Source organism: Protopterus annectens, chromosome 1.part2 (assembly GCF_019279795.1).
Source record: "Protopterus annectens isolate FY-2018-M chromosome 1.part2, PAN1.0, whole genome shotgun sequence".
In the NCBI taxonomy this organism is placed as follows: Eukaryota; Metazoa; Chordata; order Ceratodontiformes; family Protopteridae; genus Protopterus; species Protopterus annectens.
In genome coordinates this window covers 1,251,119,718-1,251,136,425 of record NC_056727.1, presented here as the reverse complement: position 1 = coordinate 1,251,136,425, position 16,708 = coordinate 1,251,119,718, and the positions used below count along the sequence as shown (strand labels likewise).

Genomic DNA, 16,708 nt, shown 5'->3' with positions numbered 1-16,708 from the left:
AAGAGATTCTGTGCTTGGAACCAGGCACAAGGGCTCGAACCACTTGTCCCTAAAATACCTCAGATTTTACAATACCTAACTGAGATGCTGGACAAAGGCTTATCTTTCTCATCTATTAAAATCCATGCCTCTGCCATTTCAGCTCATTACAATACGGAACCTCCTATTTTTTCACATCCTCTACTACGACAGTTACCTCAGAGGGGCAAAAAATATAAGACCCCCAAGAAGAGCACCACTACCTACTTGGGACCTCAATTTTGTTTTAGAAAAACTCACACTGCCTCCTTTTGAACCAGCCAGCACAGCTGATCTAAAATTCTTGTCAAGGAAAACTGCTCTGCTCCTAGCAATAACTTCAGCAAGAAGAGTCTCAGAGTTACAGGCATTAATGGCTGTGGAACCTTTACTCATTTTTCATCAGGACAGGGTTTCTCTTAGGACAAACCCAACATTCCTGCCAAAAGTGGTCTCCAATGTGGCCTTAAACAAGCCATTCATTTGCCTACTTTTTACCCAAATCCCCAGAATAAAGGGGAGAGACTTCTGCATGCTTTGGATATACACAGACTGCCACGATTCTACTTGGACAAAACAAAAGCTTTCAGAAAAACTGAGCAACTGTTCGTAGTATATGCTGCAGGATCACAAGGAAAGCCTATTACAAAGTAGACAATCTCGAAATGGATAGGACACTGCATCCGCTTCTGTTATGCACAACATGGCAAATCAGTGCCTAAGGGTATTAGGCCTCATTCTACCAGAGCAGCAGCCACTTCAGCAGCTTTTCTCAGAGGAGTACCAACCAAAGACATTTTAGAAGCTGCAACCTGGAGCTCAGTGCACATTTTCACCAAGCACTACCACTTACCTCTCTACTCTAAATCGAGAGCAGGTTTTGCCACTGCAGTTCTGCAGGGCCTGGTAGCCTCTCCAAATCCAATTTAGACCCAGCCACCCAACCTCAGCTTTGGGATTCTACCCAAGTGTAATGACTGCAACAGTGAAATACGATGAACATAGTACAGTAGTGTACCTACCATAAATGTAGATGTTCGAGTGTATTCACTGTTGCAGTCCAGGTTACCCACCCACCCACCCCCTTTATTTTGTCATTGCTGGGACTTTTCTGTACTTCTCATCTCTATACTTACCTATGTGGTGTATTTGCTTGTAGATGAAGAAAATTTTTATAGTAATATATGCCTGTTTTTTGGGCATAATTTTATCTTTCCAGCCTTCCTATCTGGGGGCACCTGACATCTGGGGCAAGAAAAACTGAAGAAAATGGCGTCAGTTGCTACTTTTATGCTCCTGGCACACTGACGTCAGGGAAGAGGCGACAGCAACTGATGCCGGACCAGGACTTTGGAACTCAGGCCGACTGCCAGCAGGATAACCCAAGTGTAATGACTGCAACAGTGAATACACTCGAACATCTACATTTATAGTAGGTACACAACTGTACTTTTCCTAGCCCCGTCAGACCTGTTTTCCCACAGCTTTCTCCAAGCCCTGGCTCTTAGTCCCCCCCCCCCCCTTCTCTCGGTCTCCTAAAATAATCATCTTGTAAGCTTCCCAGCCCTGTCAATCCTGTCTATTCCCTCCCTCTTCCTCTTGAGAGTGTACTTATTCCTCCCCTGAGCTGTGGTGCCATCTTTAATTACTAAAAACCTCTGCCTGACTACACTCTGTTTCTGTTTGTCCCACAGGCATCCCTCAGTAGGGTGAACTTACTGCATGTCCCTTTCTAAACCCCCTGGCATAAATACATTATTTTCCTACTTCTCAGTGAACTGCAGCTCCCCATTGGTACATAAATAATAAAAACAAACAGAAAGGTAACATTCAAACCAAAACGATAGGCTGCCATATTTCTGTAGTTGCTAACTTTCTCACTGATTGTTTTCTGTTTGGCGACTGCTGCTCCTCCTGGAGGTGTAACCCACTTTGTTTGCCCTTCGGGCTCACTCCACTCCCCTACCCTGCCCCAATATCCCACCCGCCCACACTACCTGTACTTTTATACATCCCCTTACTCTCCCCTCCCAGCATCTCTCCAATCACAACACACCTAAGCCAAACTCCACCCACCTGTAGATCTACATCACCCCAAACATCCACTCCTCCTACAGTGCTCTACATAACATCTCTCCCTATAACCCCATTTGCCCTACTATTGACTTCTCTCACCTATCTCACACTTTTTCCAACCCTTGTCATAACTCTCACACACACTCCACTACATCTTACTATCAACCTCACTTCCCATCCTACTCATCCATCTCACATGAACTCTTTACCTCTAACCCAGTCTATTTCTTAAAAACTGCTCCCAACCCAACTCCCCCTGTACTCCCCTCTTAAATGTGGTACCAGAAAATCACTACTCTCACACAATCCAAGCTACCCTTCCCCAACACACTGCCTTGGTCTTCTACTCCACCACATCTCTCTCCCACTAGCTGGCAACATCCACCCCAACCCGGGACCCATCTCTAACATCAATCTCACCAAACCCTCCAAATGGAAACAATATCAAAAACATAAAAACCCTAACACCCTCCTAGACTATAAGCAACTGCTAAACTCTGCAAAAAACCTAATAATTAAAGACCGCAAAGCCCACTACTCCAAACTGCAGTCCTTGCACTCAACAATCCAAAAAAACTCTGAGATTCCATCTCATCCATGCTGCATCCTGGCAACAAAGAAAACCCCTGCCCAGACCCTAACCTCTCCAACCTTGAAACAGCCAGCCAGTTCAACTCATTCTTCATAGACTGCATAGCTAAACTATCAGCCTCCTTCACACCCTCCCTCCTGCCCCAACCACCACACCAATCATCAACCTTCCTCTACATCCTTCTGACTCAAGCCCATCCCCGCAAGCACTATAAAAAGACTTATCTTCAGACTCAAACCCTGTCGCAGTTCATCTGACAACCTTCCACCCACCTTCCTCAAACAATCTGGAGACGGCATTGCCTAGCCCATCTCTATTCTTATAAATAGATCCATACAAGAATCATACGTCCCTTCTGTCTGGTGCCATGCTTACATCATCCCCCTCCACAAAAGTGGCAAAAATACTGATACCACCAACTTCAGGGCTGTTGCCATCTTTTCCCCTAAAATATTAGAGAAAACAATACAAGCACAACTCATGGCACACCTAAAACAATACAAGCACAACTCATGGCACACCTAACACTAAACAATCTCCTCTCCCCTACCCAACACAGCTTCCGCCCTGGCCACAGCACCATGACTGCCCTTCTTTCCTTTCTTGAAACCATAAACCTTGAAAGCAACTCAGGCAAGTTCGTATCCACACTATTCCTAGATCTGTCAAAGGCCTTTGATACCATCTCACACACCTTACTTATATCCCAACTCTCCACCCTACACCTCTCTCCCACTACCATCACCTAGTTTTCCAGTTACTTTTCCAACCGCCAACAAGCTGTCAAATGGAAAACTTCAACCTCCCCCCTTCCTTCCCACACCCACAGGTGTCCCACAAGGTTCTGTTCTTGACCCTGTCCTCTTCAACCTATTCATTAACAACTTTCAACAATTCATCCCAGACTCATCTATCATCCAGTATGCAGATGACCCAACAATCATCTGCTCAGCCTTCTCCCCCTCCGAGCTCCTAGCAAAAACCCAACTAGCCTTCTCCAAAACAGAAACCTGGATGCAGTCTTGACCATCTGGCACTAAATGCAAATAAAACCAAACTAATGTTTTTTCCCCCTACCAAAAACTCCATTGATAAATCCACATTCACCATACAGAGCCAAAACAACACCCTCCTTGAAATTGTTCCCAACACCAAGCTTCTTGGCATTATTATTAATGAAGAACTAACATTTCACACCCACACCAACTCCAAAATCAAGAAAATCCACCAAATGTTAGGTCTCCTCTACAGGCACAACTGCTTCCTAAGCCCCTCTACCTGTCAAATTCTTGCATCCACCTTCCTACTCCCCTCCCTTATGTATGGTGCCCCTCTTTTCACCAATCTCCATCTTGGCCTTCAGTCCAAACTTGAATCCTGGTACCACAAAATCTCCAAATTTGCAACCAATTCAAAAAACTCATCCCACCACTGTCACTCCCTCCTCACCCTCAACTGGCTTGAACTAACCAACTACCTCAGTTACCTACAACTCACCATTGCCCACAAGCTCATCTTTAAAACTGCCCAGCTCTTGTTAGTTCCTTAAAACCTTACATTCCCAACTGCTCACTTGGATCCAAAAACCAAACTCTTCTTCAGGTCCACAAACCTTCACGACCTCATGGCCATCTACTGCTGTCCCACTCCTTAGCTAAACAGTGGTACTCTCTCCCAACACACCTACACAACCTACCTAACCATACAAATTTCAAATCTCAGCTACTCTCTCATCTTTCTTCCAAATGGAAATGCCCCCCCCCCCCTCATTCCACCTTGCACTGACTCATCCAACTACCTCTATTATTATTTCATCTCACCCAAAACAATTCCTCCTCTACAAAAATCTAATTTAATATCTATTGTACTATATGCTTCAATCTCAAATATACTGTTACCCTCTCCATACATAATATTTTCCTAACCTACTAATCGCTAGTAGCTATATATTTTGAAACGTTAAACCTATAATTGAGTTTATAACAAAAATATTCACTTTATATAAATGTTGAAATTTCTGTATTGAATTATGTATTTTCATTTTTGTTAACATTGTGACAAGCCAATTGCAAATATCATGGAGCTTATCTGTAAATGTTTAATTAGCTCTATGAACTATGTCCTTTTGTAACATGTGAAATGTAACTTGCAATTATTGTGGAGCTTTTCTCCCTGGGCCTCCACTGAAAACGGGCTCTTCTTGGCCCAGTGGGCTTCCCTGGTCATCAAACCTAAATAAATAAATGGAAAGAAATGGGAAACCACCAAGGTGCTACAGAAATGTAGAAAATTAAAAGAAAAAGAAAATATGGAAGGAGATGGTGGGTCCAAGCTGGGGCAGATGCCTGAAGTTTTAGTGGCCCAGGAAGTGACCATACCCGGACTTTGTTTCCCTGCTGCTGCAGAGAGCACGGTTCACTACTTTTGGTCCAAAAGGTTTTGTCTTTTGTTTCTCTTGTTCATGTTTAAACCCATATTATTTCAAAGGAGGTATAAGAGATGATTTAGTTGCTTAAAAGACAACAGTAGCAATGACAGTTGTTATAGCTGTGTCAGCACCAGAATCTCAGTTCTCCGACTCCAGGTTTCTTAAAATGGAAAAGGCCACACCCCATCCAGGTATCAGTTTCTAGGGGTCTACAGTGAGCATTCTTCAACATATGTCATACTGCCATGTGAAGATTTCCCCCAAGTTATTTTCCTCCCCTGTCAGGGGTGAGTTACTGCCTATTGTTGGGTGGTGGGGAGCAGTTGATATCTCAGCATGGGCTCATAGATGAGCACTGACTCCCCCCTATTGTTTATTAGGGAAAGGTGACAAATCCTTAATTGTTAGAAGTCCAAATTTAGCCTAGTAGCTGCTAGCAATGCAAACCCCAAGGAATTTCTGCATAGTCTTAATTATAACAAGTTTGTAAAACATATATTGTTGTGCTTCGTCATTCCACGCAGGCTACTCATACTCTGTTGCTGCAGGCCATTTTTACCTCTGAAATGGGGTGGTGAGATAGGAAGAAACCACTTACCCTCATGGACTGATATGACAGAGGTGATGTAAGAGGATCTAATCTGTGGTGACCAGCTTCACTTCCTCGAGGTCATGATTGTGGTGATGAAGATTCTCTTTTTTCAGAATCGTCACAAGTAAATTTCACCATTGGGGATACACTTAACCTAATTAAATAACATTTTAAATGGAGGTTTTAGGAGATGTGCCCTTCCAAAAATAGATGAATCAAACTGTTAGGCAATGAACTGACTAGAACCCGCCCATCTCTCACTGATGTATTTGAAGATGTTTTCCATCTGCAGTCTTTTTTTCTGTCTCCTGCAGCAAAAGTCAGGTTTGCTGGGTTCAGATGAGTGTGTTACCTGTGTGCCATTGACAGTGCATTCTTGAAGGTGAGATTCAAATTCCATTTTGTCCATACTACAGACTATAATGAATTACCCTCCTTTGTCTAATCTTCTTTCTTGTTCTTCTTTCGGCTTTTCCCTGTTAGTGGTCGCCACAGTGGATCACCTGTCTGCTCATGATTGGCAGTAGAGTTTTACAGTTCAAGTTGCTAGCCCGGTGCCCAACCTTCCATGGATGGCACACACATGCACGCATTCACACCTAAGGCCAATTTAGAGTGTTCAATCCACTTACAGCATGTCTTTGGGATGTGGGAGTAAACCAGACCACTCTGTGGAAACCCACGCGACCACAGGGAGGACATGCAAACTCCCCACAGAAGGCACCCCAGCCGAGGATCGAACCGGATAACCTCTTGCTGTGAGATGACAGCGCTAACCGCTGCACCACTGTGGCCACCCTACCCTCCTTTGTCTAATACTGCTAAGATATTGGGCCTGCTGCTTATATAACTTGGACTATGTGAGTTTATGAATCTGTGATACTGATACAGTACTTAATTCAAGGATGTACCATTACTCTGCAAAGTGCTTAATACATGCATCTCATCTGAATTTGTTCTAGGTAGTGGCAGGTAGGATTCTTGAAACTTTAAGGCTTTATTGGTAGCATCCTTGCATTATGCTGCCAACAACAAAAAAGAACAGAAGATGGTGTGAGTTACACTCAAGAACACAAGATGGTGTGAGTTGCACTCTCCTTTTACAGCTGAACTTCCAGCAGAAGGCCATAGCATAGGAAATAACTTCACATCCACTTTGGATGTCACCAGTTTTCAGATATGGATGAAAGACTTGACATTTACTTGCAGACTGTGAATGCCCTGCAACAATGATCTATCCATTCGAATGCTGGCCTACACACAAATGTACTTTCTAAAATGTCATTGATTGGTGTGATGTGTTTTCATCAAAATAGTTTGCTATATCCATGAATTGATGATAGTTCAATGATATATACTTAATTCCTATCTTGCAGTCATGGCAGGCAGTTTGCTGCAAAATTGTCAAACAGCTGCAGAGTAAATGGAAAATGTGGGTACCACGGCTTGAGATTCAGTGAACTGTAGTCCTGAATGCATAATGAGGGCACTTTGTAGCGCTGTTTTGTGCTAATGTTCACTACCAGGACCTTTACTGTGATGTGTCATTTATCGATAAGGCTTGTGCATGTTTCTTTGACTGAAAAACTGGTTTGTGAAGGAGTTGTACACAGAAACTAATGAGTGATCACTTTGCTCACTGAAATTGTTTGAGCAGTAGGGGATCATTCTAAAAGTGAGACTATCCAAGCTCTTTGGCATAAACTACAGTAGACAGAGGTAGTATTGAAAACCAAGAGATGTGGCATTTTTCTTCGCCCCCCCCCCCCCCCTGGTCTGTATCATAAGCTCAAATTCCAAAAAGCGAGACCGCTCTTTAATTGACACCAAATACCCGAAATCACAAAAAGTCAGAACGTACAAAACAGCAATTTTTTTTCCCGGAGGGAAAAAAATCGCTGTTCCAAAAAAAAAAAAAAAAAAAAACAACATCCAAACACAACATAAAGTGGGGGGCTTCGCTCCCCATACCCCCCTATTTAAATATACCAAGTCCAAGTTCACACCACAGTGGAGGAAACGGCAAAGTCCCAAGAATGGCCCAGTGAATTTTTTCCCCTGGGAAAAAAATCGCTATTCCAGCCATTTGGCTTTATGGGACTTCGAGTATTTGGTGTCGATTAAAGAGTGTTTGCTCTTTTTAGACTTTGAGCTTATGATATAGAATCCCGCGTACCACCTTAGTAATGGGTGCTAACCTTAACCGTAACACTGCCCCTTCCTGAACCATAACCCTGCACCTTAACTTGAAAAGAACCTTCCTGTCACACTGCCACTACACAAGACACAACAAACATTTAACATTACTACACCCTGATCTAACCCTGACCCTAACCATAAAATACACACACACACACACACACACACACACACACACACACACACACACACACACACACACACACACAAATCCTATTCACCCACCTGTCCTCAACCTTAACCCTGAATACCATGCACACAAACGCTGTTATCCCCCTGCAATCCCATTCACCTTTCACGATGAGAGTCTCTTGACATTTTGAATATTTGGCTATCCGTATGTTCTGTATTAGGCACCACCACAGTCACTCAGTGACCAAACCAATATTCAGTCAAATTGAGGGAAACCATATATATCAAACATAGTTACATATCCCTTCTTCTCAAAAAGTATTGAACAGCAAAATATTAACACAAAAAATACTGACAACTAAAATCCAGATCACAAAAATATTGACAAAAAACACAAATGCAACCAGTATCCTTTGTATAATTAGTTTAAATAAAATAAATAAATAAAACATAAACCTAACACTACCATCAAGACATAATTTTTCTGAACAGTTACACTTTTAAGGGAAAGGTTTTTCGGAGGGTGAGATACAGAACTGTGTGTTAATGAAAAGACAGGGATAGGGTTAACACATGGGTAAGGTGGGATACCCTGCACCGCTTTACTAATATGTACCAGCCCTATCCCTAGCCATGATTTAGAGTCCAAAAAACTTCAGAATTTAAAAGTGATACTTTTAAGGACATTCAGAAAGTGCAAAAGTCAAATTTCTGGCTCATAGTTTTGTTTGGTTACTTCATACTTGTCAAATGGTGATGAGTTATTTAAAAAAAAACTATTGAATGCCATATGTTTCAAAATGTACCACCAGAATCAATTCTATACCCCTGGGAATGACCTTAATTGTCATGGTAGCGTATTGGTATTGCTTTAATGTAGTTATTTTCAGTGAATGTCTACAATAAATGACAGAGGTTATCTACTTGGATTAAACTATTTGCAGTGTTTCCAGTGCTGTGAATGTTGTTTGCAGGGAGTGGCCTTCTGCAACAGATCCTGCCTGGCATTGGTCCACAGTTTAATTTAAAAAACCTTCGTGTCTGTAACAGTAAATGGCATAAAGCACTTCACATCTGTTTCCCATCATCCATCTACAAATTGCTTACCTGAAAGGTTTATTCATATGTTTAAGAAAATAGTCAGAGCTATAAGGTCTAAATGCAGATCACTGCAGCTCAAAGCAGACCATTTTTTACCGGAATATTGAACTACTGCCCACAATGCTACTGACTTGAGCACCAGTAATGCTGCTTATGACTAAGACCTTGAAAACCATTAATGACAGGTCAAGTTAGAAGCTTTACTGTAGGACAGTACATGGTAGCACGTAATTACTACACCAGGTTGTATGAAGATTAGTGCTTGTGATGTATATCACTGATGTGGGAAATAATGCTTGAAGACACCTTGCAGACTGGATTCAAAGTGCTCCAAGAAGGTGCAGTACCCACTACAAAACAAGGAGGCTTTGTGGAGGGCCAGATTAGTGGAACCATGACCAAAGACTGACTGATGATGGCAAACATACTCAAAGATGAAGAATAATCAGAGTTAAACCAAAGAACAATAGATGGATGGATGACCAGAGTCTATCCAGAGAAGATGGATGGATGGATGGATGGATGGATGGATGGATGGATGATCAGCGTATATCCGGAGAAGATGGATGGATGGTTAGAGTCAAACCAAAGAAGGATGAATGGATGATCAGAGTATATCCAGAGAAGATGGATGGATGACCGTGGTATATCCCAAAGATGGATGGGTAACCAGAGACTATCCAAGATGGCTATATGGATGATTGGAGATATCTCTCCAGAAGGATTGGTGACCACAGCCATTTCCTCGGAAAGATAAATGCCAACAGTGATCTCGAAGGCTGGTTGTTCATAACCATGCTATTAGAGAGTGAGAGGACTACATTTGTGTCCACAAATGATTGGCTGAGCCATTGTGCACTCTGACAAGGATGGCTGAGCAGTACCAGATGTTAAAACAAATGGATAACCATTCTGTTTGTCTGAGGCCTGAAAACCGAGAGCCAGAAAAGTCAACTTCTTTTCAGAGGTGGAATCACTTCTTCATCCTAGCTGTATCCCTGCCACATGTCCATCCGGGATGAGGGATGACAGAGATGTGCTACAGTGTATCTGAGGAGATTACCCCCAGGAGTTGATTGTGTAAAGAATGAAGACAACGAGCAAACTGTTATTTAAAAAAAAAAAAAAAAAAAAAAGTATTGTTGAAATTAATGTCTGGGCAAATAGCGCATTATGAACTGTAAAGCTTTTGGCAGTATAGTAGTTATTCAGAAATCATGTTAAGTGCTAGCATAGTTACAGATGCAGCTGGCTGTTGTATTTGAATGGCTTTCCACTAGCTACATTACTTAGATAGTGGATGCACAGTGTGTATACTGCTGCTGTTCAAGTGTAGATGAGAGCATGCTTCATGTTGGATGCTGTATTGTAATTGGTGATTTAGTGTAATGGACTAGTGTCATGGCATGACTGCTGGCATTATTTACTGTATGTTACAGGGTATGAGTATAAAGGGCAGACACAAGAGAATGTATGCAAAGCAGTGCATTAAAACTGTTATATAATGTAAGGGAAATCTGCCTGAATTCACCAACATTTGTAATTATTTTAAAAAAGCTGTTTTGGACTCCGTAAAAATAAAACAATGGGGGGACAATCCAATAACAAAACGTTGAGATAGTTGTATTTATTTCTTCTGTTTACATCTGGTGTTTATTAATATCTTAAATGATTGGATTCTTACTGTACTTGAAAGCATACGTATCTAATTACATTATGTATGTCAGACCTGTCTTTTCAAAATTTTTTGATTCTTTGGTTACTTTATGTATGTTTATGGAGAGGGGAAATTAAGAACATCACTTCTGAGTAAGAAGAGCATTAAACTAATTATGCATCCAAGCAATATGCTTTCCCTGAGACATTTGGTTGATTATTGTTTTTTTTGTTTTTACCTATATTACACTTTTCCATTTCAGACACGAGATGGCAGCCCAGACTCTGCTTATGGTTCCAGTATTTCACCAAGAGAAAGAATCTCCAGCTTTTCTTCTGAGAGAATAACAAAAACAGACACTGGAAACAAGAGGCACTCAGTTAAACTTGAAGTCTTACAAAATCGTAGTGGGAGCCCTCCTCGTCCCGTGGGAAGCAGGCGAGAAGAAAGAGATAGGTTTTGGAACCGTCAGTATTTGGATCATTGATCATCTCAGTTCTGGGTGAGCTTTGCTGCTTTTTTTTTTGTTTTTAACTTTTGCCTATTTCTACACAGTGTTTTTTTTTCTTATAGTGAGATATAAGAATTTACACCTAGTCTCAAAGGCAAAAGAGTAGTTGCTTCTGGACTTGTAATGAATGTAGTCATTTTAATAACTGCAGTTTAAAAAAAATAATGAAAATACTGCTTTTATACAGGTATGAATGCTATTTTTAGGTTTGAAGACAAAATGTCACTTTGTAATAGTGTTGGATAACCAAGGGTTATATTTTTATTTCAAACTGAATGATGTTCTTCATGCTTCACTGTTGCAGTCCTAACTTATGGGATTTCCTGCTTCGGAAGCCCTTGGTTGCCTTTGGTATACAAATCCCACACACAGATTTTTATACCTTGTGTGTCGCTTGTTTAGGCCCAAATCATGACTTCCCGAATTGCCTTCTGTGTACCCTTTTCAATACTAGGACTATAAGGTGTAGGGCCAAATCTTGTCTAAGCACCTTAGTCAGTAATCCCCTTCCCATGTCGTGATGGCATCATTTGGTTGTCCCAAGGTTGAGCTTGCCCCTAAGTGAAGTGAGGTTGTCCCCAAGCGAAAAAAGAAAAAAAGACCCAAACTTAGAGCCTTGGATAACCACCTTTCTCCATCCGTCTGTCCCCCAAGGCTCATTATTGTAGAGGAAGGAGAGGCGTCCTTGCATCTTCCTTCTACAAGTGAGGTGGTGGCGCAGGCCTCTGTCAAGATACTTTTGGAATCTGACATGCTGTCGCATCCCTCAACTTCAGCTCAGGCCCCGACGTTCAGGTTATCAGTAGGGTCCAGAGTTGCTAAACAGACCTCATCTTTTGGCAAACGATCCTCAACTGATGATGTCCTTTGGGGACATCTGCCAACATTGGGTATTTCTTTCAAGGAGACGGTCTTCAGAGTAATGGATGTGCATAGGCCCAAGGCAAAAGCTACACCTAAAAAGAGTTTGACCTTAGTTTCTATGTCTAGGCCTACCAGCACCTGTCCCACAGGTTATTAGCAGGAGTTGGTCAGGTTGACCAAGGACCTCATTTCTTTGATCAGAGGCAGGCGACCTCCCCTTGAATCTTCCTCAGGTGTACCCTCGAGCAGAAAAAGAGGGTCAGAGAGTTCCTTGATCTCCCTCAACACAAACCCATGGCTATCCATCCAGTTTAAGAAGTGGTAGAAGGTGTCTTTATGGAATCATCTCTTAAGCCAGACTCTTTTCCCCTAGCCCCTCATAAACCAGACAGGTTTTACAGGGTACTGAACTCGCATAAATTCCTTTTTAAGAACCCCTCTGCTGACCCAGAGGTTGTCACCCCATGCCCCCAAGGAGTTGGGGCCAGTACTTCAGAAAACCACCAGCTACAGGACAAAGAAAGCAGGGCCCTTGACAGATATAGGAAGAAGGTTTACATTTCATCTACCCTGGCCATCAGGCCCTCAATTGCCAATTTCATATAATAAAATACCAGCAGAGTATTTTGGAAAAAATGAAGCAAAAGTTTTCCTTCCTGAAGGACAAGGACACTTCCAAGAAATTGCTGGAGCTATGCCATTCCAGTTCCTAGGTAGCTAGGTACTCCTTGCACTGTAGATCTGATGCCCTAGAGGCATCTTCCCAAGCAGCTGTCTCTGGTTCAATCATCACAAGGCATGCTTGGCTTAGGCAACAGACATTACCAGACCATGTCAAATCTAAACTGCTAGATGCACCCCTGGGTAAGGACTCCCTTTTTGGACCAAAGGTTGAAGCTATGTTAAAAAAGATGTACGATAAAGCAAAATCCATGCAAATGGTCAAAAACTTCCTCCAGGTCCATCCTCCTAGGTTCAATAGGAATTGTCCCACTAAGCATTGGTCCTTTCATCCCAATCAAAGCCCAGTCGGACTAAAGCCTAAAGGGAAAGGCCTCATAGGCAGCAGCAGCAATAGCAGAGGGCAAGGCAGTGGTCCTGAGGAACACCCAGGCCTGGGAGTTCTAGGCCACATGGCTCTAGCAGAGATCAGCAATGAGTCACCTCCCTCCCTACCCCCCCCCCCACCACCCCCAACCCTGGACAAGATAGGAGGAAGACTTTCCCTGTTCAAGGAAAAGTGGGCCTTCAGCACTTCCAACAGGTGGGCTCTGGAAGTAATATCAAATGGCTACAAGCTTACCTTCACAGAACCATTAAGATTCTCAGGCTACCCCGATGTGCCAAAAATCAAAGGGCAGAGGTCATTTCTCAGATTCACAGCCTATGCTCTCAGGGCTGTATGGAACCAGTACCAGACCACCAGATAGAAAAAGGTTTTTACTTCAGGCTATTCCTGGTCCCCAGGAAAGAAGGTTGTTTGCACTCTATCCTAGATCTGTCCATTCTCAATCAGTCCCTCCTAGTCCCAAAATTCAAAATGCGTACTCTTCAAAAGCTTCTTCCCATGATCACATTTCAGGCTTTAATGGTTACCTTGGACCTGAAAGATGCCTACTTGCACTTCCCTATAGAATAATCCTGCAGAAGTTTTCTTTGCTTCAGACCAGATACCGGTCACTTTCAATTCTCTGCACTTCCTTTTGGCCTGTCTGCTGCTCCCAGGGTCTTCAGCAAATGTCTGTCCCCTGTGATTGCCTTCTGCATAACAGAAGGCATCCTGATTTACCCTTATCTGGATGACTGCCTCATTCAAGGCACAAGTCCGTTCAAGCTCCTCAAGGATCTAGCCTTCATCCAGACCCTACTCTCTTCTCTAAGGTTCACCATAAACTTCAGCAAATCCAACACAAATCCTTCCACCAGGATAGTTTTCCTGGGGGCTCTGATGGATTCCTTCCCTCAGACAAGGCTTCTTTCTTAACCCAGTACTTCCAGGACATTATGCAGAGGCAGTGCCTTTCAGTCAGGGATTTCCACAGAGCATTAGGCTGCATGGCATCTTGTATACTAATGATCCCTCTGGCCAGGCTACACATGAGGAAACTTCAGTGGTACCTAACGAATGTGTAGTGCCTCAGTTAAGAATTGGCTTGGTGGGCGCGAGCATGTACATAGGAACAGAGTCTCCCCTTCAGGTTCATACCTCAGGGCCAAACCTCAACCACAGATGCATCAGACAGGGGAGCCAAGTTCCAATACCTCCTATCCCAGAGATGTTCAGGCACAAGCACATAAATTGGAAGGAATTAATGGCAGTACAGAAGGGCATGGTGGTCTTCAAGGATCACTGGAAACCAGGGGTTCTACTTATCAAAACAGACAACACCTCAGTCATGTTGTACATAAACAAGGGGGCACCCCCTCTTACCCTCTTTGCTGACTGGCAATGCAGATCTGGGAGACAGCCAATGCTATGGGGTTCCACCTGATGGCTCACTAACTTCCTGGGGCTCAGAACACTAGCAGACCACCTCAGCAAACACTTAATGGATCCACATGAGTGGCAGCTGCATCAGGAAACATTTCTCAGCATAGTCCAGAAATGGGGATCCCCTCAAATAGACCTCTTTGCCAGTGACAAAAATGCTCCTTTAAAAAGATTTTTTTTCAGGCGCAAACTTCGTGCAACCTTGAGAACAGATGTCTTCTTCCTCTGGAACCATCCATTTCTTTATGCATTTTCTCCCCTGCCTCTCCTTCCAAGGATCCTCCTAAAAATCAGGGAAGAAGGACTGAGGGTCATCCTGATAGCTCCAGACTGGCCCAGGCAGCGCTGGTACCCCCTGCTACTGAGTTTGACCAAAGAAAAACCTTGGCAGTTACCCCAGAGAGTAGATCTTCTGACTTAGGGAAAGTTTGTGCACCTCCAATTGCCGACTCTTAAACTCTCTGCCTGGATAATTTATTAAAATTGTACCCTGAACAATCCCTGAGTAGTAAAGTGCTTAATATCCTAAAAGAATCTAGAAGAGCCAGTACTAGGAAAATATACTCTGCCAAATGGAAACGTTTCTCTGTGTGGTGTCAGCAACAAGGCCTCAACCCTGTGTCTACCAACATTTCAGCCATTTTGGAGTAACTGACTGTCTTGGTGGACAAAGGGCTATCCTACTCATCCATTAAGATTCACTCTTCTGCCATTTCAGTTCACATCACTACTCTTTCTCATATCTTTTCCCACCACCTAATGAAGCAGTTTCTTAGGGGAGTGCTGCATGTCAGACCCCTCAGAAGGCAGCCCACGCTCCTTGGGACCTCAGCTTATTTATAGAAATATTGACTTACCCCCCTCCCCTTTGAACCAGCTTCTTCAGCTGATTTAAAATTCTTGACCTGGAAGACTGCCCTTTTGCTGGCTGTCACCTCAGCTAAGTGGTTCTCTGAGTTGCAAGCCCACATGGCAGTGGAACCCTTTCTTATCTTCCACCCAGACAGTTTCAGTCGAAACTAATTCTTCCTTTATACCCAAGGTGGTTGTGGACACTTCCCTGAACCAAGCCATACACTTGCCTACCTTCTTCACTAAGCCAGAGAAGTAAGGGGGAAAAATCCTTCACTCCTTGGATGTACACAGACAACTTTGCTAGTACCTTGACAGGACTAAAACCTTCAGAAAATCAGAATAACTGTTTGTTTCCTTTGCCTTGGGCTCTAAAGGAAAACCAGTTGCTGACCAAACTATCTCCAAGTGGATCTCCCACTGTATTTCCTTTTGCTGCACCTACCATGGTGAAAAGCCCCCTGAATCTGTTAGGGCCACTTCTACCCCCACTGCTTTTCTAAGGGGAATGCCTACCAAAGAAATTCTGGAAGCAGCTACCTGGTCATTGGTGCATACCTTTACCAAGCACTACCGTCTTTTAGCCTTCTCCAAGACCAGAGCAGGATTTGCCACTGCCATCTTGCAGGGCATTCTTTCTTTCCATTAAGGCTCCTTCCACCCTCATCTCAGGCTTGGGAATCATCCCATAAGTCAGGATTGCAACAGTGGACATAGTCCAGTTGTGTACACTTAGCATAAATGTAGATGTCTGAGTGTATTCACTGCTGCAGTCTTCTTTCCCTCCCTCCATCCCCCTTATTCTCCTTACAATAACAGCTTTTTCTCATCATCGTCTTCCAGAGGACCCTCTGTAGGTATGCTGTGCTGGTCCTCCCCTTCCTCCTACCTTATCCCTTGCTTAAGATTAATCTATGGATCTCCTACGTTCTAGATGCAAGAAAAAAACAGATATTATGGCATCGGCTGGCTCCCTTTATACCCAGCTGTCCTGACGTCAGGGTAGGGCATCCACCAGCTCAGGGAAGAGGGAGTTTTTTACTCTGGTATTTGAGACAACCAAGGGCTTCCGAAGCAGTTAGGACTGCAGCAGAGAATTCACTCAAACATCTACATTTATGGTAAGTTTACACAACTGTACTTTTTGCGGATCTTGCAGTTTTCCATTTTAATTACTATTCTGACTTTAATTTGA

General features: G+C 43.1%; 1 protein-coding gene across 2 annotated transcripts in view; it reads left to right on the top strand.

Annotated features, from left to right (window-relative positions):
• LUZP1 (leucine zipper protein 1) overlaps positions 1–16,708 on the top strand; it is a 2,096,166-nt gene that overhangs the window by 2,040,798 nt on the left and 38,660 nt on the right. For both annotated transcript variants that reach the window (XM_044060126.1, XM_044060127.1), the window contains one exon: positions 11,058–11,297. In XM_044060126.1, coding sequence (XP_043916061.1) covers positions 11,058–11,282 — 225 coding nt within the window. In that variant the 3' untranslated portion in view covers positions 11,283–11,297. The remainder of the gene's footprint in view (positions 1–11,057; positions 11,298–16,708) is intronic.